Source organism: Apteryx mantelli, unplaced genomic scaffold (genome assembly GCF_036417845.1).
Source record: "Apteryx mantelli isolate bAptMan1 unplaced genomic scaffold, bAptMan1.hap1 HAP1_SCAFFOLD_413, whole genome shotgun sequence".
In the NCBI taxonomy this organism is placed as follows: domain Eukaryota; kingdom Metazoa; phylum Chordata; class Aves; order Apterygiformes; family Apterygidae; genus Apteryx; species Apteryx mantelli.
The window spans coordinates 5,392-21,748 of NW_027118770.1; the positions used below are offsets into that span (position 1 = coordinate 5,392).

General features: G+C 71.9%; 1 protein-coding gene across 1 annotated transcript; it reads left to right on the forward strand.

The window, feature by feature from the left end:
• Positions 1–1,984: 1,984 nt before the first annotated feature.
• Positions 1,985–10,714, forward strand: LOC136996566 (Schwann cell myelin protein-like). Its single transcript, XM_067317459.1, is given in 7 exon segments — positions 1,985–2,377; positions 3,936–4,238; positions 6,421–6,678; positions 7,716–7,846; positions 7,848–7,977; positions 9,006–9,299; positions 10,614–10,714. Coding segments are annotated over 7 exon segments (1,560 nt in total). The 5' UTR covers positions 1,985–2,034.
• The last annotated feature ends 5,643 nt before the right edge of the window (positions 10,715–16,357 follow it).

A 16,357-nucleotide genomic window follows, 5' to 3' on the forward strand; every position in this document is an offset into this window, starting at 1 on the left:
TGGGTCCACGATGTCCATGGTGGGTCCATGGTGTCCATGGTAGGTCCATGGGCTCCATGGTTTCCATGGTGGGTCCATGGTGTCCATGGTTTCTGTGGTGTCTGTGGTAGGTCCATGGTGCCCATGGTAGGTTCATGGGCTCCATAGTTTTCATGGTGGATCCATGGTGTCCGTGGTTTCTATGGTGTCCGTGGTGGGTCCACGATGTCCATGGTGGGTCCATGGTGTCCATGGTAGGTTCATGGGCTCCATAGTTTCCATGGTGGGTCCATGGTGTCCATGGTTTCTATGGTGTCCGTGGTGGGTCCACGATGCCCATGGTGTGTTCATGGTGTCCGTGGTCTCCATGGTGCCCATGGTGGGTCCATGGTGTCCATAGTTTCCATGGTGGGTCCATGGTGTCCATGGTTTCTGTGGTGTCCGTGATGGGTCCACGATGCCCATGGTGTGTCCATGGTGTCTGTGGTCTCCATGATGCCCATGATGGGTCCATGGTCTCCATGGTTTCCATGGTGGGTCCATGGTGTCCATGGTTTCTATGGTGTCCGTGGTGGGTCCATGTTGTCCATCATGGGTCCATGGTGTCCATGGTTTCTGTGGTGTCCATGGTGTGTCCATGATGTCCATGACATCCATGGTGACCATGGCGGGTCCATGGTGTCCGTAGGGGCCTATAGTGTGTCCACAGTGTCCATGGTGGCTATGGTGCCCATGGTGAGTCCACGATGTCCATGGTCTCCATGGTGCCCATGGTGTCCGTAGTGCCCATGGTTTCCACGCCGGGTCCATGGTGCCCGTGGCGGGTCCATGATGTCTGTGGCGTCCATGACGTCCGTAGCTTTCACGGAGGATCTATGGCGGGTCCGTGGTGACCACGGTGGCTGTGGTAGGTCCATGATGCCCATAGCATCCACGATGTCCATGGGTGGTCCGTACTTTCCACGGCGCCCGTGGTGTCCATGGCGGGTCCGTTGTCTCCATGGTGGGTCCATGGTGTCTATGGTTTCCGTGGTGGGTCCATGGTGTCCATGGCGGGTCTGTTGCCTCCATGGTGGGTCCATGGTGTCTATGGTTTCCGTGGTGGGTCCATGGTGTCCATGGCGGGTCCGTTGTCTCCATGGTGGGTCCATGGTGTCCATGGCGGGTCTGTTGCCTCCATGGTGGGTCCATGGTGTCTATGGTTTCCGTGGTGGGTCCATGGTGTCCATGGCAGGTCCGTTGCCTCCATGGTGGGTCCATGGTGTCCATGGCGGGTCCGTTGTCTCCATGGTGGGTCCATGGTGTCCATGGTGGGTCCGTTGCCTCCATGGTGGGTCCATGGTGTCCATGGCAGGTCCGTTGCCTCCATGGTGGGTCCATGGTGTCCATGGCGGGTCCGTTGCCTCCATGGTGGGTCTATGGTGTCCATGGCGGGTCTGTTGCCTCCATGGTGGGTCCATGGTGTCTATGGTTTCCGTGGTGGGTCCATGGTGTCCATGGCGGATCCGTTGTCTCCACGGTGGGTCTACGGTGTCCACGCTGACCACGGTGGGTCCATGGTGCCCATAGCGTCCATGATGTCCATGGGTGGTCCGTACTTTCCACAGTGCCCATGGTGTCCATGGCAGGTCCGTTGCCTCCATGGTGGGTCAATGGTGTCCATGGCGGGTCTGTTGTCTCCATGGTGGGTCCATGGTGTCCATGGCGGGTCTGTTGTCTCCATGGTGGTTCTATGGCGTCCATGCTGACCACAGTGGGTCCATGGCGTCTTCCCACGGTGGGTCCACGGTATCCGTGGTGCCTATGGTGCCCATGGAATCCATGGCGTCCATAACCACCACGAACACACGGTGCCGATGGTGGGTCCGCGACGCCCGTGGCAGCTCCACGAGGTCAACGACGCCCACGCCGAACCAACGACACCTACGGCGTCTGCGGCGTCCCCAGCATCCATAACGACCTCGATTTCCGCGCTGGGTCCGCGGTGGCCACGGTGGCTGTGGTGGCCCACACCTTTGCCTCGCAGGCGCCGCTGCCGGCCCTTGGGCCGCCTGGATGCCGCCGACCATCGCGGGCCTGGAGGGCACCTGCGTGCTGCTGCCGTGCCGCTTCGACTACCCCGAGGAGCTGCGGCCGGCGGCCGTCCACGGCCTCTGGTACTTCGGCAACCCCTACCCCAAGAGCTACCCGCCGGTGGTGGCCCGCTCGCGGCCCGGCGGCCCCGTGCACGAGAGCTTCGAGGGCCGGGCCCGGCTGCTGGGAGCCCCGCGGGCCCGCGACTGCTCCCTGCTGCTCACCGGCCTCAGCCCCGAGCTCGCCGGCCGCTACTACTTCCGCGGCGACCTGGGCGGCTACAACCAGTACACCTTCTCCGAGCACGCCACGCTGGAGGTCACCGGTGAGCAGGCCGGACGCCGGCGCTCCGCGCGGCCCCCGGACGCCTGGGCCCCCCCGCGGGGAGGGAGGCGGTCGGTGGTCCGGGCAGCCAGGTACCATCTGGAGAAGGTTCCGGGCGGGTGGGTCCACCACGGGGGACACCCAGGTGCTGCCGGAGGGGGGTGGAAGGGGACCCGGACGCCTGGGCCCCTTCGGTGCCTGGGGACGGCGTGTGTCCCCGTGACCCGGACGCCTGGGCCCCCGGGTCAATGGCAACACGTGTCCCCGCGACCCGGACGCCTGGGCCCCTCAGCACCCATGGGCGGGTTGCTGGTGGGGATGTGCACGTGGGACCCGGACGCCTGGGCCCCTTTGGTGCCTGGGGACAGTGTGTATCTCCGGGACCCTGACGCCTGGGCCCCCGGGTCAATGGCAACACGTGTCCCCACGACCCGGACGCCTGGGCCCCTTGGGTCAGCACCAACATGTGTCCCTGTGACCCGGACGCCTGGGCCCCTTTGACACATGGGGACAGTGCGTATGTCTGGGACCCGGACACCTGGGCCCCTGGGTCAGTGCTGACACGCGTCCCCGTGACCTGGACGCCTGGGCCCCTTTGGTGCCTGGGGGACAGTGCGTATGTCTGGGACCTGGACGCCTGGGCCCCCGGGTCAATGGCAACACGCGTCCCCACTACCCGGACGCCTGGGCCCCTTTGGTGCCTGGGGACGGCACATATCTCTGGGACCCGGACGCCTGGGCCCCCAGGTCAATGGAAACACATGTCCCCATGACCCGGACGCCTGGGCCCCTTTGGCACATGGGGATGGCATGTATGTCTGGGACCCGGACGCCTGGGCCCCTGGGTCAGTGTTGACATGTGTCCCTGTGACCCGGACGCCTGGGCCCCTTTGGTGCCTGGGGATGGCGTGTATGTCTGGGACCCGGACGCCTGGGCCCCCGGGTCAGTGTTGACATGTGTCCCCGTGACCCGGACACCTGGGCCCCTTTGGCACATGGGGACAGCGTGTATCTCTGGGACCCGGACGCCTGGGCCCCTGGGGTCAGCACCGATGCGCGTCCCCGCGACCCGGACGCCTGGGCCCCCAAGCACCCATGGGCGGGTTGCTGGTGGGGATGTGCACGTGGGACCCGGATGCCTGGGCCCCGGGGTCAGTGTTGACATGTGTCCCTGCGCCCCGGACGCCTGGGCCCCTTCGGTGCCTGGGGACAGCGTGTATCTCCGGGACCCGGACGCCTGGGCCCCCGGGTCAATGGCAACACGTGTCCCCGTGACCCGGACGCCTGGGCCCCTGGGTCAGTGCTGACACGTATCCCCACTACCCGGACGCCTGGGCCCCTTTGGTGCCTGGGGACGGCGCGTATCTCTGGGACCCGGACGCCTGGGCCCCCGGGTCAGTGTTGACACGTGTCCCTGTGACCCGGACGCCTGGGCCCCTTTGGTGCCTGGGGACAGCGCGTATCTCTGGGACCCGGACGCCTGGGCCCCTGGGTCAGCGCCGACGCGCGTCCCCGCGCCCCGGACGCCTGGGCCCACCGCGTGCCCCCTCCCCCCGCAGCGGAGCCGAGCCTGGAGCTGCCGGAGGAGCTGGTGGCCGGGCAGGAGGCGGAAGCCACGTGCCGGGTGCCCGACAACTGCCCGGGCCTGGGGCCGGCGCTGGCGTGGGCGGGCGCCGAGGAGCTGCCGGAGGCGGCGGCGGCCCCGGCGCGGCCCCTCGAGGCTCCCGGCGGCTCCCGCTCCCTCGTCGCCCGCCTCCGCTTCCGGCCGCGGCCCGGCGACGGCGGCCGCCGCCTCGCCTGCCGCCTCGCCTACGCCAACGCCAGCCTGGCCGCCGAGGCCGCCGTCGCCCTCGACGTGCAGTGTGAGGCCCGGACGCCTGGGCCCCTTTGGGGGATGGGGGGGAACCCGGACGCCTGGGCCCCTTTGGGGGATGGGGAGGGACCCGGACGCCTGGGCCCCTTTTGGGGGATGGGGGGGGAACCCGGACGCCTGGGCCCCTTTGGGGGATGGGGGGGGACCCGGACGCCTGGGCCCCTTTGGGGGATGGGGGAGGGACCCGGACGCCTGGGCCCCTTTGGGGGATGGGGGGGAACCCGGACGCCTGGGCCCCTTTGGGGGATGGGGGGGAACCCGGACGCCTGGGCCCCTTTGGGGGATGGGGGGGGACCCGGACGCCTGGGCCCCTTTTGGGGGATGGGAGGGACCCGGACGCCTGGGCCCCTTTTGGGGGATGGGGGAGGGACCCGGACGCCTGGGCCCCTTTTGGGGGATGGGGGGGAACCCGGACGCCTGGGCCCCTTTGGGGGATGGGGAGGGACCCGGACGCCTGGGCCCCTTTTGGGGGATGGGGGGGAACCCGGACGCCTGGGCCCCTTTGGGGGATGGGGAGGGACCCGGACGCCTGGGCCCCTTTGGGGGATGGGGAGGGACCCGGACGCCTGGGCCCCTTTGGGGGATGGGGAGGGACCCGGACGCCTGGGCCCCTTTGGGGGATGGGGAGGGACCCGGACGCCTGGGCCCCTTTGGGGGGATGGGGAGGGACCCGGACGCCTGGGCCCCTTTGGGGGATGGGGAGGGACCCGGACGCCTGGGCCCCTTTTGGGGGATGGGGGGGAACCCGGACGCCTGGGCCCCTTTTGGGGGATGGGGGGGAACCCGGACGCCTGGGCCCCTTTGGGGGATGGGGAGGGACCCGGACGCCTGGGCCCCTTTTGGGGGATGGGGGGGAACCCGGACGCCTGGGCCCCTTTGGGGGATGGGGAGGGACCCGGACGCCTGGGCCCCTTTGGGGGATGGGGAGGGACCCGGACGCCTGGGCCCCTTTGGGGGATGGGGAGGGACCCGGACGCCTGGGCCCCTTTGGGGGATGGGGAGGGACCCGGACGCCTGGGCCCCTTTGGGGGGATGGGGAGGGACCCGGACGCCTGGGCCCCTTTGGGGGATGGGGAGGGACCCGGACGCCTGGGCCCCTTGGGAGATCAGGGGACGCCTGGGCCCCTTTGGGGGGGGGTGATGGGACACCTGGGCCCTTTTGGGGGATGAAGGGGCACCCGGACACCTGGACTAACAGGCAGGTGACAGTGGGTGACACTGGGTGCCATAGGGGTGACACCGGGTGACACCGGGTGCTGTAGGGATGCCATAGGGGTGACACTGGGTGACACTGGGTGACACTGGGTGCCATAGGGGTGACACTGGGTGACACTGGGTGACACCGGGTGACAGTGGGTGCTGTAGGGATGCCATAGGGGTGCCACCGGGTGCCATAGGGGTGACACTGGGTGACATGTGGGTGACACTGGGTGACACTGGGTGACACCGGGTGCCATAGGGATGCCATAGGGGTGACACCGGGTGACATGTGGGTGACACTGGGTGACACCGGGTGCCATAGGGATGCCATAGGGGTGACACCGGGTGCCATAGGGGTGACACTGGGTGCCATGTGGGTGACACTGGGTGACACTGGGTGCCATGGGGTGACACTGGGTGACAGCGGGTGACAGCGGGTGCTGTAGGGACGCCATAGGGGTGACACCAGGTGACACTGGGTGACACTGGGTGCCATGGGGTGACACTGGGTGACACCGGGTGACAGCGGGTGCTGTAGGGACGCCATAGGGGTGCCACTGGGTGCCATAGGGGTGACACTGGGTGACATGTGGGTGACACTGGGTGCCACCGGGTGCCATGGGGTGACACTGGGTGACACCGGGTGACACCGGGTGCCATAGGGACGCCATAGGGGTGACACCGGGCGACACCAGGTGACATGCGGGTGACACTGGGCACCATAGGGGCGCCATATGGGTGACACCAGGTGACATGCGGGTGACACTGGGCACCATAGGGGCGCCATAGGGGTGCCACCGGGTGACACCAGGTGACATGCGGGTGACACCGGGCACCACAGGGGCGCCATAGGGGTGCCACCGGGCGCCATAGGGACACCACGGGGGTGCCACTGGGTGCCGTAGGGGCGACCCCAGGTGCCACGCGGGTGCCCGCGGGTGACGTCCCCGTCCCCCCGGGCGCGCGCGCAGACCCGCCGGAGGTGGAGGCGGTGGCGGGGCCGGCGGAGGCGGTGGAGGGGGCGGCGGTGGAGCTGGCCTGCGCCGCCCGGGGCCGCCCGCCGCCGCTGCTGGCCTGGCTGCGGGGCGGGCGGGTGCTGCGGGAGGCGGCGGGCGAGCGCCTGGCGCTGCCGCTGCCCCGCGTGGCCCCCGCCCACGGCGGCGCCTACGTCTGCGTGGCCGAGAACCGCCACGGCCGCCACAACCGCTCGCTGGAGCTGCGCGTGCGCTGTGAGTGCTGCCGGCGGCCCGGCCCGGACGCCTGGGCCCCTTGGGTGGGGGTAGGAGGGGGCACCCGGACGCCTGGGCCCCTTTTGGGGGGGGGAGATGGACACCTGGGCCCCTTGGGTGGGGAGGGCCCGGACGCCTGGGCCCCTTGGGTGGGGAGGGCCCGGATGCCTGGGCCCCTTTGGGGAGGAGACCCGGACGCCTGGGCCCCTTGGGTGGGGGGCGCCCGGACGCCTGGGCCCCTTTGGGGAGGAGACCCGGACGCCTGGGCCCCTTGGGTGGGGGGTGCCCGGACGCCTGGGCCCCTTTGGTGGGGAAGGGCCCGGATGCCTGGGCCCCTTTGGGGAGGAGACCCGGACGCCTGGGCCCCTTTTGGGGGGGGGGGAGCTGGACACCTGGGTCCCTTGGGGAGGAGACCCGGACACCTGGGCCCCTTGGGTGGGGGGTGCCCGGACGCCTGGGCCCCCTTGGGTGGGGGGGGAGATGGACACCTGGGTCCCTTTGGGTGGGGGTAGGAGGGGGCACCCGGACGCCTGGGCCCCTTTTGGGGGGGGGGGGAGCTGGACACCTGGGTCCCTTTGGGTGGGTGCCCGGACACCTGGGCCCCTTTGGGTGGGGGGGGAGCTGGACACCTGGGTCCCTTTGGGTGGGGGTAGGAGGGGGCACCCGGACGCCTGGGTCCCTTTAGGGTGGGTGCCCGGACGCCTGGGCCCCTTGGGGAGGAGACCCGGACGCCTGGGCCCCTTGGTGGGGGGGGAGCTGGACAGCTGGGTCCCTTGGGTGGGGGTAGGAGGGGGCATCTGGACACCTGGGTCCCTTCGGTGGGAGGACACCCGGACGCCTGGGCCCCCTCAAGGTCCCCCAAACCCCTGGGTCCCCCCGGGAGCTGCCCGGACACCTGGGCCCCCCGAGTCCCCCTGAACCCCTGGGTCCCCGCTGGGACTTCCCGGACGCCTGGGCCCCCCCAACCACCACCACGACCGGGAGCCGCCCGGACGCCTGGGCCCCCCCCAGCCTGATGGTGACGGGCGGCGGCGCAGACCCGCCGCGGGCGCCGGTGGTGAACGGCTCAGCGGTGGTGGCGGCGGGGGAGCCGGTGACGGTGGCCTGCAGCGCCGAGAGCGACCCGGCGCCCATCGTGCGGGTGCTCAAGGGCGGCCGGGTGGTGGCGGGCCGCCGTCTACGAGCCGCGCGTCGCCCTGGAGCTGGCGGCCGCCCGGCCCGAGGACGCCGGCGAGTACCTGTGCCTGGCCGAGAACCAGTACGGGCAGCAGGGCACCGCCTTCAACGTCACCGTCGAGTGTGAGTGCCACCACCCCCCCCCCCCCGCGTGTGCCCCTCGCCCCGGACGCCTGGGCCCCTCCTGTCCCGGACGCCTGGGCCCCTCCTGTCCTGGGTCCTTCCTGTCCCGGACGCCTGGGCCCCTCCTGTCCTGGGTCCTTCCTGTCCCGGACGCCTGGGCCCCTCCTGTCCTGGGTCCTTCCTGTTCCGGACGCCTGGGCCCCTCCTGTCCTGGGTCCTTCCTGTTCCGGACGCCTGGGCCCCTCCTGTCCTGGGTCCTTCCTGTTCCGGACGCCTGGGCCCCTCCTGTCCTGGGTCCTTCTTGTCCCGGACACCTGGGCCCCTCCTGTCCTGGGTCCTTCTTGTCCCGGACACCTGGGCCCCTCCTGTCCTGGGTCCTTCTTGCCCCGGACGCCTGGGCCCCTCCTGTCCTGAGTCCTTCTTGTCCCGGACGCCTGGGCCCCTCCTGTCCTGGGTCCTTCCTGTCCCGGACGCCTGGGCCCCTCTTGTCCTGGGTCCTTCCTGTCCCGGACGCCTGGGCCCCTCCTGTCCTGAGTCCTTCTTGCCCCGGACGCCTGGGCCCCTCCTGTCCTGGGTCCTTCTTGTCCCGGACGCCTGGGCCCCTCCTGTCCTGAGTCCTTCTTGCCCCGGACGCCTGGGCCCCTCCTGTCCCGGACACCTGGGCCCCTCCTGTCCCGGACGCCTGGGCCCCTTCCGCCCTGGGTCCTTCTTGTCCCGGACACCTGGGCCCCTCCTGTCCCGGACACCTGGGCCCCCTCCTGTCCTGGGTCCCCTTTGCCCTGGGTCCCCCTATGCCCCGGATGCCTGGGCCCCTCTCCCCATCCTGGACACCTGGGCCCCCCCGGACACCTGGGTCCCTCCCAGACACCTTGGCCCTTCCCGGACGCCTGGGCCCCTCCTGAATCCCTGGGTCCCCCCGGCTGCCTGGGCCCCTCCTGGACACTGGGCCCCCCTCTATCCCGGACACCTGGGCCCCTTCCCGGCCGCCTGGGCGCCCTCGCCGCCGCGGCTGACGTGCCGCCGCGCAGTCGCGCCGGTGGTGCTGCCGGAGTCGCGGTGCACGGCGGGCCGCGAGGCGGTGCAGTGCGTGTGCGCCGTGGCCGCCAGCCCGCCGGCCGCCGTCGCCTTCGAGCTGCCGAGCCGCAACGCGACCGTGGGCCCCGGCGCCGCCGCCTTCGCCTTCGCCCCGGAGCCGCGCGCCGGCACCACCGTCACCGCCCTGCTGACGCTGCGCGGCGCCCTCGAGCCCCGGCTCGCCGTGCTCTGCGCCGCCCGCAACGCCCGCGGCACCGCCGCCCGCCAGCTCCGCTTCCACCACCCCGGTGAGGGGCCGCGGGGGGGCGGGGGGGGCTCCTGCCCCACGGCGCAGGGGGGCAGGGGGGGGATTTGCCCCCCTTTGGGCCCCTTATTGCCACATCGGAGGGCGCGGGAATTTCCTGGGTTTGGTTCCCGTGCTCCAGCACCCCCCACAGGAGGGGTTGGGAGCTGCCCGGGAGTGGGTTTTGCCCCTGGGGGGGGATATTTGCCCCTAGTGGACACGTTTTGCCCCTGGGGGGGGATTTGCCCCCCTTTGGGCCCCTTATTGCCACGTTGGAGGGCGCGGGAATTTCCCGGGTTCAGTTCCCGCGCTCCAGCGCCCCCCACAGGAGGGGTTGGGGGCTGCCCCAGGGGGGTGTATTTGCTCCTAGTGGATAGGTTTTGCCCCTGGGGGGGGATTTGCCCCCCTTTGGGCCCCTTATGGCCACGTCGGAGGGCGCAGGAATTTCCCGGGTTTGGTTCCCGCGCTCCGGCACCCCCCCATGTTAGGGGTTGGGGGCTGCCCCGGGGGTGGGTTTTGCCCCTGGGGGTGGCTTTTTCCCCGGGGGGGGTGTATTTGCCCCTAGTGGACACGTTTTGCCCCGGGGGGGGGATTTGCCCCCCTTTGGGCCCCTTATTGCCATGTCAGAGGGCACGGGAATTTCCTGGGTTTGGTTCCCACACTCCGGCGCCCCCCCATGGGAGGGGTCAGGGGTTGCCCCCCGGTGGGTTTTGCCCCTGGGGGGGGTATTTGCCCCTAGTGGACACGTTCTGCCCCGGGGGGGGATTTGCCCCCCTTTTGCCCCCCTTTGGACCCCTTAGGGGCGTGGTGGAGGGCGTGGGAATTTCCTGGGTTTGGTTCCCACACTCCAGCGCCCCCCACAGGAGGGGTTGGGAGCTGCCCGGGGAGTGGGTTTTGCCCCTGGGGGGGGATATTTGCCCCTAGTGGACATGTTTTGCCCCGGGGGGGGATTTGCCCCCCTTTGGGCCCCTTAGGGGTATGGTGGAGGGCGCGGGAATTTCCCGGGTTTGGTTCCCGCGCTCCGGCGCCCCCCCATGTTAGGGGTTGGGGGCTGCCCCGGGGGTGGGTTTTGCCCCTGGGGGTGGGTTTTTCCCCGGGGGGGTGTATTTGCCCCTAGTGGACACGTTTTGCCCCGGGGGGGGGATTTGCCCCCCTTTGGGCCCCTTATTGCCACGTTGGAGGGCGTGGGAATTTCCCGGGGTCGGTTCCCGCGCGGCGGCAGGGGGGGGCGGTTCCTACCCCCGGGGGGAGGGGCGGGATTTGCCCCCACCCCTCCCCTCGGGTGCGACCTGCCCCCCCCGCTGCCCCCCCCCCCCAGACGGGCTGGTGTGGGCCAAGGTGGGGCCGGTGGGCGCCGTGGTGGCCTTCGCCGTCGTCATCGCCGTCGTCTGCTACGTCAGCCAGACCCGCCGCAAGTGAGCCCCGCCCCCCACGCGAGCCACGCCCCCAGGGACCCGCCCCCTGCAGGCCACGCCCCCCAAAGGGATCCACACCCCCCCAGAGCACCCACCCCCCCCCAAGAACCTGCCCCTGTCCTGGCCTTGTCCCTATGGGCCCTGCTCCCAACTGGCCACGCCCCCCATCAGGCCACGCCCCCATAAGGGACCTGCCCCGTGAGGCCACGCCCCCATCAGGCCACGCCCCCCAAAGGGACCCACCCACCCTCGGGCCAGCGCCGTCCCCAATGGGGAACCTTGCTCCCAACTGGCCCCGCCCCACCAAAGGCCCCGCCCCCTACAGGCCCCGCCCCCTCTCCCATGGGCCACGCCCCCTAAGGGACTTGCCCCCAAAGCCCCGCCCCCTAAAGGCCCCCGCCCCCGGTCTCCTTGGGCCCCGCCCCCATAGGCCCTGCCCCATTAAGCCCCACCCCCACCCGGGCCGTTCCACGCCCCTCCCCCACCCCCGTTGGGCCCCGCCCCTGGCGGGAGGGGCGTGACATCGGGGCGGGGGGGTCACAGGGGTCGCGGGAGGTCAGAGGTCGGAGGTCAGAGCGGCCCCGCCCCCCCCCCCCCGCAGGAAGACGGCCGGGAGCCCCGAGGGGGCCGTGGCCCCTCCCCCGCCCGGGCCCAGCGGAGACCCCCGGAACGGCCAGGTGGGACCACGGGGGGGGGGGGGACACGGGGGGGGACATTGGGAGGGGGAGGGGGGACAGTGGGGAGGTGACAGGGGGTGACACGGGGGGGTGACCTGGGGGGGTGACGGGTGACACAGGGGGGTGACATTGGGGAGGTAATGGGTGACAGGGGGTGACCCGGGGGGTGATGTGGGGGTGACACGGGGGGGTGACATTGGGGGAGGTGATGGGTGACGGGGGGGTGACATGGGGGTGACATGGAGGTGACACAGGGGGGTGACATGGGGGTGACATGGAGGGTGACCTGGGGGGGTGACAGGTCACACAGGGGGGTGACATGGGGGTGACACGGGGGGGTGACAGGTGACCTGGGGGGGTGATGAGTGACCCAGAGGGGTGACGTCGGAGTGACATGGGGGGGTGACACAGGGGGGTGACAGGTGACACGGGGGGGTGACATTGGGGGAGGTGATGGGTGACAAGGGGTGACATACGGGGGTGACACAGGGGGGTGACAGGTGACACTGGGGAGGTGACAGGGGGTGACATGGAGGGTGACCTGGGGGGTGATGGGTGACCCGGAGGGGTGACATGGGGGTGACACGGGGGGGTGACACAGGGGGGTGACAGGTGACATGGGGGGGTGACATTGCGGGAGGTGATGGGTGACGTGGGGGTGACAGGAGGTGACACAGGGGGTGACTTGGGGTGACATTGGGGGAGGTGACAGGGGGGGTGACCGGGGGGGGTGACGACGGACGCCCCCTTCCCAGCAGGCCGAGCGCCGCGCCGCCCCCCCGGAGCCCCCGAGTACGCCGAGATCCGCCTGCCCTGACCCCGCCCCCCTGTGCCGAGGCTCCGCCCCCCGTGCCGAGGCCCCGCCCCTGCCGGACCTGCCCGCGAGGCCCCGCCCCCTGCCGCCGAGGCTCCGCCCCCTCGCTGCCAGCCCTTCCCAGGGGGGTGGGGCGAGGAGGCCCCGCCCCCCTGCCGCACAGACTCCGCCCCTCCCTTATTTATTGCCCCTCCCCCAGCTCCCGCCCCCCCCGGGAGGGGTCACGGGGAGGTCGCGACCCCATGGTGGGGTCACGCGGGGGGAGGGGGGAGGTCACGGGGTCGCGACCTCCCCCTCTCCCCACCCCTCCCCCCCCGGTGCGACCCCCCCCGCCACCTTTCACCCCTCCCTCCCCCCCCAAAATAAACGGGATCGGACGGAGCCGCCCGGCGCCTCTGTGGGGGGAGGGGCAGGAGGGGCCCAGGCGTCCGGGTGCCCCCGGGGGCGGGGCTATAGGGGGCTATAGGGGGCTATAGGGGCTGCGGGGGGCTGGAGGGTCCCAAGCGCTATAGGGGGTCGCTATAGAGACCCGGGTGCTGTAGGGAGGGGAGGCCCCATCGCCACGGGGGGGGGGGGAAACTATAGGCTTCCATATGACTTAAGATATAGGAGCTTGTGGGACCTATAGGGGCGGGACCTATAGGGGCGGGAGCTATAGGGGTGCCCCCCCCAAGGCTCTCTCTCCATAGGGCCCCCACAGGTGGCGGAGCGACCACCCCGGCTGCTGCACGGCCCCTCCCGAGCCCTATAGGGGCCCCCCGGGGAGCTATAGGCACCACGCTGGGTGCCATAGGCACCTCACGGGGGGGCTAAACAACCCCCCCCCAGCGGCTATAGGACCCCTCTGGGCGCTATGGAGACCTCACCGGCTGCTATAGGGGCCCCACTGAGGGCTACGGACCCCCCCCAGGGGCTACAGGACCCCCCCAGAGCTATAGGACCACTAGAATCTATAGGGGCCTCAGAAGTTTATAGGCGCCCCCAAGGGCTATAGGGGCTCCTAGAGCCTATAGGGACCCCCAGGAGCTACAGGGCCCCCCCCAGGGGCTACAGGAGCCCTCGGCGTCTATAGGCCCCCCCCCCAGGCGCTATAGGACCCACTAGAGCCTATAGGGATCCCCAGGAGCTCCCTCTTCCGGGGCGCCCGCTGCCCCGACCCGGAAGTAGAATCCCCAGGAGCTCCCTCTTCCGGGGGCGCCCGCTGCCCCGACCCGGAAGTAGATCAAGGCGGGGAGGGGGTGAAGGGGCGCGGCCACCGCGCATGCGCCCCGCCCCCTCCTCCTCCACCGCCGCCGCGCATGCGCCCCGCGGGGGAGGGGGGGTGCGCGCCGCCGCCGCCGCGCATGCGCCCGAGGCCGCCGCCGCCGAGAGGGGGGCGGGGCCGCGCCGCGCTTCTCGGCCCCCGCCCTCCCCCCCGCCCCCCGCCCGCGCCGGAAGCGGCCGCGCAGCGCCGCCGCCGCCGCCTCCCGCTCAAACGGCCCCTCCCCACCCCCCCCCCCGGGCGGGCGGCAAGGGGAGAAGGAGAGCGGGGGATGGGGGGGGGGGGGGAAACGGGCCCGTCCCGAGCGTTAACCGGCCCCGCGTGCCGCGAGCGTCCCCTCAGGGGATCCCAACGGCCGCGCGCGCGCGCCTTCCCCTCCCCCCCCCCCCCCCCGCGGTCCCAACGGCCGCGAGTCTCCTCAGCGGCTGCGCGCGCCCCCCCCCCCCCCTTCCTCAGGAATCCAACGGCCACGAGCGCCTCCGGTAACGGTCCCAACGGCCGCGACCCCCCCCCCCCCAATGTCCCCAACTGCCCTGAGTGACCCTAAAGGCCACGACTCCCCCCCTCAGGGATCCCAACAGCCACAAGCCCCCCACAACGGTCCTGAGGGGCTTCAACGGTCCCCCACAGCCGCTGCGCCTCCCTCGGGGAGCCCAACGGTCCCAACGGCCGCGCGCGCCCCCCCCACAGTGTCCCCAATCGCCCTGAGTGACCCCAACGGTCCCAACCCCCCCCCCCTCGGGGAGCCCAACGGTCCCAACGGCCGTGACCCCCCCCTCAGGGATCCCAACGGTCGCAACGGCCGCGAGTCCCCCCACAGCGTCCCCGATTGCCCTGAGTGACCCCAATGGCCACGACCCCCCCCACTTAGGGATCCCAACGGCCGCCCAGTGCCCCCCCCCCAGTGTCCCCAAACGCCCTGAGTGACCCCAACGGTCCCAACGGCCGTGACCCCCCCCCCTTAGGGATCCCAACGGTCGCAACGGCCGCCAGCGCCCCCCCCCACAATGTCCCCAACTGCCCTGAGTGACCCCAACGGCCGCGACCCCACCTCAGGGATCCAACGGTCCCAACGGCCGCCAGCGCCCCCCCCCCCTCAGCGTCCCCAACCGCCCTGAGTGACCCCAACGGTCCCAACGGCCACGACCCCCCCTCAGGGATCCCAACGGTCCCAACGGCCGCCAGCGCCCCCCCCCTCAGCGTCCCCCACGGTCCCAACGGCCGCCAGCGCCCCCCCCCCTCAGCGTCCCCAACCGCCCTGAGTGACCCCAACGGTCCCAACGGCCGTGACCCCCCCCCCTCAGGGATCCCAACGGTCGCAACGGCCGCGAGTCCCCCCCACAGCGTCCCCGATTGCCCTGAGTGACCCCAATGGCCACGACCCCCCCACTTAGGGATCCCAACGGCCGCCAGTGCCCCCCCCCCAGTGTCCCCAAACGCCCTGAGTGACCCCAACGGTCCCAACGGCCGTGACCACCCCCCCCCTTAGGGATCCCAACGGTCGCAACGGCCGCCAGCGCCCCCCCCCCACAATGTCCCCAACTGCCCTGAGTGACCCCAACGGCCGCGACCCCCCCTCAGGGATCCCAACGGTCCCAACGGCCGCCAGCGCCCCCCCCCTCAGCGTCCCCAACTGCCCTGAGTGACCCCAACGGTCCCAACGGCTGCGACCCCCCTCAGGGATCCCAACGGCCGCACGTGCCCCCCCCTCAGCGTCCCCAACCGCCCTGAATGACCCCAACGGCCGCGACCCCCCCCCTTAGGGATCCCAACGGTCGCAACGGCCGCCAGCGCCCCCCCAGCGTCCCCAATTGCCCTGAGTGACCCCAACGGCCACGACCCCCCCCTCAGGGATCCCAACGGCTGCGACCCCCCCTCAGAGATCCCAACGGTCCCAACGGCCGTGTGCGCCCCCTCCCCCAGCGTCCCCGATTGCCCTGAGTGACCCCCAACGGTCCCAACGGCCACGACCCCCCCCCTCAGGGATCCCAACGGTCCCAACGGCCGCCAGCGCCCCCCCCCCTCAGCGTCCCCCCACGGTCCCAACGGCCGCAAGCGCGCGGTAAGGACCGGCGGGGAAGGCGGGGGGGGGGGTGAGGAAGAGCGTTTCCCGGGGCGGGGAACCGTTTTATGGGACCCAGCAGCGTTCTAGGGACCGAGCCCCCGTTTCCCGGCCCCGTTCCCCCTTCCGCGGGCCACCGTTTCCCCGCCCGCCGGCGTCTCCGGGCCCGCCCCGTCCCTCCCTCCCTCCTTCCCTCCCCCCCACCCCGCGCTGCCTCCTCCCCCCTCCTCCTCTCCCCCTCCCTCCCCCCCCCCCCCCGCGCGCGCCGCAACGTTCATCCGCCGCCGCCCAACGTCGAGCCGCCGCCGCCGCCGGGGCCGGGAGGAGCCGCCGGGAGGAGCCGCCGCCGCCGCCGCCGCCGCGGCCCCGCTCACGTGTGCCGGGGCCGGGGCGGGAGGGAGGGGGGGCGGGGGGCGGCGGGGGCCGCGTTTCCCTCTCACATGACCCGGGTGTTTGGGCCCCGTGATCGGCGCCGCCGCCGCCGCCGCCGCTGGGCCGCGGCCTCCCCGCGCCCGGCCCGCCTAGAGCGGCGCGGCCCCGCCGTTCCCCCCCCCCCTCCCCTTCCCCCCCCTCCTCCCCGGTTCCCCTTCCCGCCTCCCCCCCCCCAAACACAGAACCGGGCCGCGCTCCCCCCTCCCCTCCCCCCCCCGAGCCAGCGCGCGCGCGGCCCCCTCCCCCCCCCTCCCTCCCTCCTCCTCCCGCGCCGCGGCACCGCGCGCGCGCGCGCGCCGCAGGCCCCGCCCACCCCCCACCCAAGCCCCGCCCCCGCCTCAGCGCACACGCGCTCGGAGCGGGGAAGGGGGAAGGGGGGGGTGAGGGCGCGGCCCGGGCCA